Source organism: Euprymna scolopes, chromosome 46 (genome assembly GCF_053919585.1).
Source record: "Euprymna scolopes isolate OS-2025 chromosome 46, ASM5391958v1, whole genome shotgun sequence".
NCBI classification, from domain to species: Eukaryota; Metazoa; Mollusca; class Cephalopoda; order Sepiida; family Sepiolidae; genus Euprymna; species Euprymna scolopes.
The window spans coordinates 86,214,534-86,226,040 of NC_136527.1; the positions used below are offsets into that span (position 1 = coordinate 86,214,534).

The 11,507-nt window shown below is 32.2% G+C and overlaps 1 protein-coding gene across 2 annotated transcripts in view; it reads left to right on the plus strand.

The window, feature by feature from the left end:
• The window catches only part of LOC145270788 (uncharacterized), a 113,663-nt gene that overhangs the window by 91,836 nt on the left and 10,320 nt on the right, over positions 1–11,507 (plus strand). For both annotated transcript variants that reach the window (XM_080126382.1, XM_080126383.1), the window contains exon 14: positions 8,727–8,857. In XM_080126382.1, coding sequence (XP_079982508.1) covers positions 8,727–8,857 — 131 coding nt within the window. The remainder of the gene's footprint in view (positions 1–8,726; positions 8,858–11,507) is intronic.

Here is an 11,507-nt window from a genome sequence, read left to right on the forward strand (position 1 = left end):
GTCTTCTTCATTCAAGACGTATCACAAAAACAAAAAACATATATATATGTTTTTTGCTTTATCGCAAAAACAAAAAAACATGTATATATATATATATATATATATATATATATATGTTTTTTGTTTTTGCGATACGTCTTGAATGAAGAAGACATATCGCAAAAACAAAAACATATATATATATATAACAAAAAACATATATATATATATATATATATATATATATATATATATATATATATATGTTTTTTGTTTTTGCAATACGTCTTGAATGAATTCAATTATTTACGAAAGAGTATTTTTACCTAAATACGAGTTGGGAATAAGTTTCCCTTTAACCAACTTGGTAACCCCACATGGGGAGCGGTATATATATTATTTTTAAAATATAATTATCCACTGATACGTGTTTCGTCGTCTACGACTCATCAGAGTGGCTGAATCTAGTGAGATTCGAAATCAGGACACCATACTCCAGGAAAATGCCTACTTCGGACTATTACCTTGTGATGTGCATTACTCAAAATACAGTTTGGATCATTTTACAAGACTGCTATCAAAGGCATTTACTTCGGATTTTACCATGCAATTTGGATGTGAATTTTTATGTCCTTTGCATTAACTTTCCTTTCTCTATGACATTTAAATACTTATACAACTTTTAATTGTGATTTTCCATGTCTAACTGACTTTAGCAAATAAGGTGTAAACCATTATAACTATTTGCTAATATTTTCTCCTCTGAAGAGATGGTAGACATCGAAATCCTATACGATAAGGAGTTAAAATATTTCAAATGTATTCTTTGTCTTACATAGAATAATAAAAATCTTTTGATGTGAACTTCAATCATTTCACGTCAGAAATTTTAATTTTATATATATATATATATATATATATATATATATAATGAGTAAATGGTAAATGGTGAAAAGACCTGAAGAAAGTGCTCAATACTGCAGTAGAGCAAAATATGTTGTTTTTTTTTACAGTTTTTAATCTGCTTGGTTACACACGTTTTGATTACTGAATCGTGTCAACGATCCGATAATTTCATCACACTCCACAGAAATAAATATTCATTTCTGTGAAGTTTGATGAAATTATCGGATCGTTAAAACGATGCAGTAATCAAAACGTGTGTGACCAAACGGATTAAAAATGGTAATAAAAACATATATATATATATAATATTTAATAAGTAAAATTAAAATGGTAAAAAAAACTGAAAAAGTACTCAATACTACTGTAGAGTAAGATTTGCAAAGTCTAATAAAATTAATTACATGTATTTCTTATTACTGTTTATTATTTCTAACGTTTATTGTTACGGGTCTGCATGTTTTTATCAATGTTCTTACATGTACGTGTGGGTGTGTGTGTATTCTTACGTGTAAACGTGTGTTCTTACGTGCAGTTCACTGTGTGTGTGTGTGTGTGTGTGTGTGTGTGTGTTTGCTATTCTTTTAATGTCTTACAGTTTCTCTTGCCTTGGGGAGTTTCCGAGACGTGTATGTGCGACAATATAATACGAACGTACCTGGTTTGCCTTAGTCAGCACATGACATCTTGGTCGCTGGTCTCCATCTTTCTGGGGAGTGGATGCTGCAGACAGATTCATCAATGAACAACAAGATGGACTGAAGCTTCAAATACGTCCAAGGATGGAATACTGCTGCCATATCTGGGCAGGAGCTGCTAAAAACAGCCTATCCTGCCTTGACAGAGTACAAAATAGACTTCGTGGCTTAGTGGGGGTGCCTTTTTCTCTTCCCTGCAACCTCTCTCCCACAGAAGAGACGTTGCAAGCCTATCTTTGTTTTATCGTTATTTCCATGGCAGGTGCTCGTCTGAACTCCAATCTCTGGTCTCCCCTCGCCAATTTTTTACAAAAAACACCCGTCTAGCTGAATCCACTGTCAAAAACTTATCTCTTTATCTGTGCCTAAATCAAAACGTGGATTCCATAAACAAAGCTTCTTTCTTAGAACTGCACGCCTGTGGAACTCTGTTCCGTCTGCCTGCTTCCCTCTGGACTTCAACTTGGATGTCTTCAAGTCCAACGTAAACAAATTCCTTATGAACCGCCCCTTAAGTAAACACTTTATTAAATCTCAACACTAACGTACTGTACATGCAATAACCCTTATCCCTGAGTGGCTTCCGGACCTTGATAAGTGGTGACCACCTTGTAAAAAAAAAGCCTAACATCTCGGACCCTGGCCGTCGGGAGAGACCGAAATCTCCCATCTGCATTCTTCTGCTGCCCAAAAACAAACTCTCACGTTTCCATGTGGTCGTCAATTCCATGTCACCCCTTAATTTCTGGTACATTCTAATCTAGGTCGTTCAAGGTGACTTGGGTTTGATGCCTGTCAAACCCAACCTTTTCTGACCCGGGCTAACTCGCTGATGAGAACCCAAATATTTTTATATATCTTTCTATTTCTAAAACTACCTATATAGCAATTAAACTGGGATTCCCAATACTACACTTATGTAACTAACTGAATTAAAAACGGTAAAATATATATAATATATATAATTATGTTATCAAATATATATAATATATATAATTATGTTATCAAATATATATAATATATATACCGATGATGAGGGGGAGGTTCTGTCATGATTTCTCCATTGCTTATGACCTCACTCAGATTGTTCACGAACTCACCCGTGTGCCCGACAATGACGGCCAATATGCGAGTCTACTAGACCTTTTTCTCACAACTTGCCCTGAACTATGTTCAGTTTCCGTTCTGTCTCCTCTTGGATCTTACGACAACTCTGTTGTATCAATTAAGATAAAAATGAAATGTAATAAGTCCCCAGATGTACCTCTCCATCGTACAGTATATCGATACACTAAGGCTGACTGATATAGCTTCCATACATTTATATCGGATCTACTTCTGCGTTCCATATTTAAAAAGGATGTGTCCTCTATAGTATCAGACCTGACCAAATGGTTAATTGTAGGTATAGACCGTTTCATACCCTCGAAAAAGTTCCAGCAAAAACCTAACAGCCAGCCATGGTTCTCTCCAGAATGTGCTGCTGCCATTGCGCACAGAAATCACTTTTTCCACTGCTTCCAATGTAATAGATGTATGGAAACTAAAGCCGTTTTCAGGACTGCCAGCAACCATTGTAAGAAAGTAATAAAGAACGCAAGAGAGTTGTATGCTCAGTCTGTCAAGTCCAAAGTAGCTGAGCAGCGGCTTGGTTCCCACCAGTTTTGGCAAATAGCAAACAGAATCCTGAACAGAAGCGTGTGCTCTATCCCAACTATCATCAATGGACCTGAGGTAATTTCGTCAGCATCAGACAAAGCCAAACTCTTTGCCAAGAACTTTGCAGCTAATTCTATCCTTTGCGACCAAGGCTGCCAACCCCCAATATTTCCTTCTGTATCAGAAAACACGCTATGTGATATACATATATCTGTATGTGATGTTGCCAAGCTAATCAAAAACCTTGGTTCCAGTAAAGCAACTGGCCCTGACGGTATTCCAATTATAGTACTCAAAAAACTTCAACCAGAACTAGCGCCCATCCTTACAAAACTGTTTAAACGTTAAACGAGAATAGCTTCCCATCACCCTGGAAAATCTCATCAGTATGCCCTGTATTTAAGAACTCAGATGATATGTCATCTCCCTCTCAGTACAGGCCAATAAGTCTCCTGTGTGTCATGAGTATGTTGCTGGAATCTGTGTTAAATACAGAAGTAATCAACCATCTCAATTAAAATAACCTTCTTAGTGACACTCAATATGGTTTCCATTCTGCTAGATCTACAGCAGATGTGCTTACAGTTATATCCCATAGGATTAGCAAATCTCTCGACAGAGGCAACCTTTCTAGGGTAATTGCTCTTGACATATCAAAGGCCTTTGATAGGGTATGGCATAAAGGTTTACTTCACAAGATCTCCAGCTATGGTATAGTTGGAAATGTCTTCTCAATTATTAAATCATTTCTTTCTGATAGGTTCATAAGAGTAGTAGTTGAGGGGCAAAAATCAGAAGCTCACAGTATTAATGCTGGAGTCCCTCAGGGGTCCATCCTGGGCTCAACTGTTTTCCTGATCTACATTAATGATCTTCCAAATCACATCCTTACATCATTCGTAGACATTTTTGCTGATGACACTACCATCTATGGTAGCACATCTAAGACCGTAAATGACCAAGTTCTCTCGGATTCTCTCTCCTTTGATCTTGAGCACGTAGTACAATGGGGAAAGGAGTGGCTGGTTACTTTTAATGCATCTAAAACCAAGCTTCTCTCTTTACATCATCAACATTCTGATCCCCATCTGGCATCAATTGAAATGAATGGCTCTCGTTTTCAGGAGGCCTCAAGTTTTGACAAGCTTCTGGGCTGGACAATTACTCCTGATCTTAAATGGAACATGTACATCAAATCTGTTGCAAGGGCCACTGGAAAAATGGTGGGATCTTTCTATCGATCCGGTAGATATCTCACTGCTGATGCAATTCTCTATCAATATAAGAGCCAGGTACGTCCAAGGATGGAGTACTGTTGCCACATCTTGGTAGGAGCTGCTAGAAAGAACTTGTCCTGCCTTGATAGAGTTCAAAATAGACTTCGTAGCCTCGTAGGAGATGTTCTTTTCTCTTCCTTGCAACCTCTATCTCACAGAAGAGATGTTGCGAGTTTGTCTCTGATGTATCGTTATTTTCATGGAAAGTGTTCGACTCAATCTATTGTCCCCCCTCGCCAAACTTTCCCAAGAAACACTCGTCTAGCTGTAAACACTATCAATAATTTCCCCCACTCTTTATCTGTGCCTAAACCTAAACGTAGATTCCATGAACAAAGCTTCTTTCTTAGAACTGCACGCCTATGGAATTGTCTTCCGTTTTCCTGCTTTCCTGCTGACTACAATATGGTTGTCTTCAAGTCTAATGTAAACAAGTTTTTGATGAGCCGTTCTATATAAGTTAACAAATTTACCGAATTTTCAGTACTAATGATTACTATATTGTCCAATTTCTACTGTACACTCTTTAACCCTTATCCTTGAGTGGCCTCTTGGCCTTGATAATGTGGTGATGCCTGTGTAAAAAAAATATATCATATAAATATAATATATATGTTATATAATATATGTTGTATAATATATATGTTATATAATATATATTATATAATATATATATATATATGTTATATAATATACGTTGTATAATATATGTTATATAATATATGTTGTATAATATATATGTTATATAATATATATATTATATAATATAATATATATATATGTTATATAATATATACAATATATTTGTTATATAATATAATATATATGTTATATAATATATATTATATAATATAATATATATGTTATATAATATATATACAATATATTTGTTATATAATATAATATATATGTTATATAATATATATGTTATATAATATGTTGTATAATATATGTTATATAATATATGTTGTATAATATATGTTATATAATATATATATTATATAATATAATATATATATGTTATATAATATATATAATATATTTGTTATATAATATAATATATATGTTTTATAATATATATTATATAATATAATATATATGTTATATAATATATATATATACTATATTTGTCATATAATATAATATATGTTATATAATATATGTTGTATAGTATATATGTTATATAATATATGTTGCATAATATATATATGTTATATAATATATGTTGTATAATATATATGTTATATAATATATGTTGTATAATATATATGTTATATAATATATATTATATAATATATATATATATGTTATATAATATATATAATATATTTGTTATATAATATAATATAATATATATGTTATATAATATATATGTTATATAATATAATATATGTTATCAAATATAATATATATATATATATAATCATGTTATCAATAGTAAATCTTTAACAAAGCAAAATTTATCAAGATAAGAAGAGTTCAACCAATGAAACTAAATGAAAGGTAAACAAACAGTATTAAATGAAAGACGAGGAATAAAAATTGTAAATAACTTTATTATATCATCAGAAAATTAATAAAAAACCCTATTTAGGCTGTGCTTATTTCGAAGCTATATGCTTCTCATCAGAAGAGAATTATATAAAATGCAAATATCGAAAATAAACTTAATGACATCTTATCTATCTTCTATATATATAAAAGCGAAAATGTGTGTATGTATGTGTGTTTGTGTGTCCGCTAAAAACTTTCGACAGGCACAACGAAAATTCAGAAACTTAGTATCATATTAAAGCCGCATACTTCGCCCGAAAAATATCGAAAAATTGGCCGAAAAGGTTAATTTTTTCATTCCGAAATCGACAATTTTAGACGGAGGGGGGGTCAACAAAAACCGTCCCCTCGTGACGATGACCGGTTCTACGCATGCGTCAGATGACGTCATGACCTGATTTACTTTAAATAGTTGAAGAACTAACTAAATTTCATGTACATCGCGTTAGCTCAGTTGGTTAGCATGTTGGTTCGTTATCTAAACGTTTTGGGTTCGAATCGTGGTGTGAGATGTCTTCTCTTTTTTTCGATTTTTTAAATTTAAATATTGGACCAGTGTTATTTAAGTCATTTTTCACGTAACGTTCGTTTTTCTGGGGTTTTTTTTGCTTCGCTTATTCTTAGTGACACCCAAAAACACCTGGGTACCCACCGATTTTTTAAATTCTAATATCGAAACAGGCTTATTTAAGCCATTTTTCATATGTTTTTTTTTTTTTAACATTCGTTTTTCTGTCTTCTTTTTTGTTTTTGTCATTAACCTCATTTGCTGAATGGCTATTGCTTACGTCGTCGTCCTCATCGTCGTTACGCTCTACGACTTCCATGCAGGCACCTGTCAATTTGGTTCTTAAATAAATTCAAACATCTTTCAGTAACTCATTCTGGCTGACCAAACGGTTCATGTTTTTTAGACATTTTATTTTACTTCGCGTCAGGGCTTCGGGTTCGATCCCCCCCCCGGTTTCTTTTTTTTTAACAGCACACACACCTCCAAACACACGAGAAACGCCGGGTACCCCCGCTAGTCTATAAATATAAGACCGAAACTGTTTGTGTGTGTGTGTGTGTGCGTTTTCGTGTATGTCCGCAAAAGGTTTTTATCCAAGGCCTTCTTGCTCGGCTCACTCCTTCATTAAACTATTTATATCGCGTCAAAATCATAATATCTACGAGTTACAAACGGGGGTCGTGTGTGGATTTAATTTTGCCCGATTTGAAAAGTTAAATATTCAACATTTTTCGATCGCCGCATGTGGATTCGACTTTTTCGTATAAAAAAAGAAGCGAACAGACCCGCAGTAAATAAAATACTGCCCCGCACTGAAAATTGACCTCATTAAGTCGTCAAGGGGGAAGATGTGGCTGGTTACCTTTAATGCATCCAAAACCAAACTCCTATCCTTACATCATCAACGCTCTGATCCCCATCTGGCATCAATTGTGATGGATGGCTCTCGTCTGGGTGAGGCCCCGTGTTTTGACAAGCTTCTGGGTTTGACCTTTACTCCTGATCTGAAATGGAACACGTACATCAAGTCTGTTGCCAAGGTCGCTGGGAAGATGGTGGGATCCTTCTACCGCTCCAGAAGATATCTCACTACGGATGCAATTCTCTATCTATATAAAAGCCAAGTACGTCCAAGGATGGAATACTGTTGCCATATCTGGGCAGGAGCTGCTAAAAACAGCCTATCCTGCCTTGACAGAGTACAAAATAGACTTCGTGGCTTAGTGGGGGATGCCCTTTTCTCTACCCCGCAACCTCTCTCCCACAGAAGAGACGTTGCGAGCCTGTCCTTGTTTTATCGTTATTTCCATGGCAGATGCTCGTCTGAACAATCTCTGGTCCCCCCTCGCCAATCTTTCACGAAAAACACCCGTCTAGCTGAATCCACTGTGAAAAATTTCCTCCACTCTATATCTGTGCCTAAATCAAAACGCAGATTCCATGAACAAAGCTTCTTTCTTAGAACTGCATGCCTGTGGAACTCTGTTCCGTCTGCCTGCTTCCCTCTGGACTTCAACTTGGATGTCTTCAAGTCCAATGTTAACAAATTCCTAATGAACCGCCCCCTTAAGTAAACATTTCAGCAAATCTCCTCACTAACGTAATGTACTTGCAATAACCCTTATCCCTGAGTGGCTTCCGGGCCTTGATAAGTGGTGATCACTGTGTAAAAAAAAAAAAAAAAGTACGGGCATCTGCCGATTCTTAATCCTTAAATAAATCAATCATAATTTTTTTTCACACTTTATTATTTTACAATCAAGGCTTCCGGTTCGATTCTTCCTACTTACCTACCAAAACCTCACACACCTCTACACACCCAGGCAACACCGGGTGCCCCCCGCTAGTCTAGATATAAAATGAGAATTAAAGAATATGATAAAATGGTAAATAATTATTAAAAGTTTTATGATTTTATCCGATTACTTTATTCTCATTTCATTTCGAAATGTCATTAAGCCAATTTTTTGTTTCTATATTTGCCTTATGTATGATTCAGGCCGTTCTCTTCTGATGAGAAACATTTAGCTTCGAAATACCATGGTCTAAAGAGTTTTTTTTTTCTTCTTAAATTTTCCACTGAACTTTTCTTTGTTGTTGTTTAAATTAAGAAAGACCATATATATATGTAAATCTTTTTCTCAGCCGAGAAGGGAAATGAAACACCGGAAGTGACTCAGCTAAAAACCCAGCTAAGAAGTGCTCAACAGGAAGTGACGAACTTGGAAGAACAAGTGCGAACAATAAATCAAGAACTGGAAGCTGCAAAGCGACAGGTGAGTGTTTGGCAATCAAATAAACAATCCTTTCAAATATATTCCATTGTGTGATTATCTTGATTTAAAGTTAGATGCTTGCGTAAATGTTGATTTTTGTGTTATTTAGTTAAAGTTAGATGTGTGTGTGTGTGTATATATATATATACATATATATATATATATACATATATATATAGATATTATTTATTTTATTTAAAGTTGGATGTGTGTGTGTGTATATATATACATATATATATATATATTATTATTTATTTTATTTAAAGTTGGATGTGTATATATATATATATATATATATATATTTTTTTTCTTTTATTTAAAGTTGGATGCTTGCGTAAATGTTGATTTTTGTGTTATTTATTTAAAGTTAGATGTGTGTGTGTGTGTATATATATATATATATATACATATATATATATATATATATTATTTTTTATTTTATTTAAAGTAAGATGTGTGTGTGTGTGTATATATATATATTATTTTTTATTTTATTTAAAGTTGGATGCTTGCGTAAATGTTGATTTTTGTGTTATTTATTTAAAGTTAAATGTGTGTGTGTGTGTATATATATATATATATATACATATATATATATATATATTATTTTTTATTTTATTTAAAGTAAGATGTGTGTGTATATATATATATATTATTTTTTATTTTATTTAAAGTTGGATGCTTGCGTAAATATTGATTTTTGTGTTATTTATTTAAAGTTAGATGTGTGTGTGTGTGTGTATATATATATACATATATATATATATATATATATTATTTATTTTATTTAAAGTTGGATGTGTGTGTGTGTATATATATACATATATATATATATTATTATTTATTTAAAGTTGGATGTGTGTGTGTGTATATATATATACATATATATATATATTATTATTTATTTAAAGTTGGATGTGTATATATATATATATATATATATATATATATATATATATTATTTTTTCTTTTATTTAAAGTTGGATGCTTGCGTAAATGTTGATTTTTGTGTTATTTATTTAAAGTTAGATGTGTGTGTGTATATATATATATATATATATATATATTATTTTTTATTTTATTTAAAGTTGGATGTTTGCGTAAATGTTGACTTTTGTGTTATTTATTTAAAGTTAGATGTGTGTGTATATATATATATATATATATATATATATATATATATTATTTTTTATTTTATTTAAAGTTGGATGCTTGCGTAAATGTTGATTTTTGTGTTATTTATTTAAAGTTAGATGTGTGTATATATATATATATATATATATATATATATATTATTTTTTATTTTATTTAAAGTTGGATGTGTGTGTATATATATATATATATTATTTTTTCTTTTATTTAAAGTTGGATGCTTGCGTAAATGTTGATTTTTGTGTAATTTATTTAAAGTTAGATGTGTGTGTATATATATATATATTATTTTTTATTTTATTTAAAGTTGGATGTGTATATATATATATATATATATTATTTTTTATTTTATTTAAAGTTAAATGTTTGAGCATATGCTTATTTTTATGTGTAGTATTCACTCTTAAACTGATTAACCGATCATTATAAATTTGGGGATTACCTGCTAGATGTAATTGCGAATAATAATGTGGGTTATGAAAAAAATTAAATACAAACATTGGTTGACGTTCATATTTATTTCTTTATTCTTGCCTCCTCATTTATTTTTTTTAAAATTGACGTGAACACTAGAATATTTCAATTAGAAGTCAAATATGAACAGGTAAAATTATAGAGGTATCAAAGGCCAATCAAATGAGGTATAGTTTGTTTAAATAGTTACATTAAATTTAGCTTAAATTTGCAGTTTTTGAAAAAATTACAAGTAGGGGCATTACGAACACTGCCGGTGTTTTGGTGCTTTTGCACAGTCTTTCGTACCGTTTTCTCATCACATTTCAATCTACAGCCAATTTCTGATTGGATAAACCAGAAACGTGGAGATTAATGAGTTCCTGACGATCACTAAGAGAAAGTTGTGTCATATGGACTAAATGTTACATTGTATAACCTGGAACAAAAAAATTATGATTGGAGATGCTTTGTTGCCTGTTGGTGGATATTTTAAACTGATTTAGGGGCGATAATTTAAGCTGGTTTTAAGCGAATTTGTTGCTGCAGACATTCTTTTTGCCTCCTCAATTTGAAGTTATCTTTTTAAATTGACGTGAACACTAGAATATTTCAATTAAAAGTAAAAAATGAACAGGTAAATTTATAGCGGAATAAAAGGTGAATCGAATGAGGTATAGATTGTTTAAACAGTTTCATTAAATTTAGCTTAAATTTGCAGTTTTTTAAAAAATTACAAGCGCAGACTTTCTTTTCGCCGCCTGCGGATATATGCGTATGAAAAGGAAAGCCTAACATAAATAAATGGTAGTCAACGTTTCGTCCCTATTTCAGGAGCATCATCAGGATTTTGTTTAAAAAAAAAAAGAAATGCTGATGAAACAGGTTACAGAAGTTTCCGTCTTCACTCACATGTGCTCTATAACCTGTTTTGTCACCATTTTTTTTAAAAACCAAATCCTGATGATGCCCCCTTAAATAGGGACGAAATGTTGATTACCATTTATTTATTTTAGACTAGCGAGGGGTACCCGGCGTTGCACGG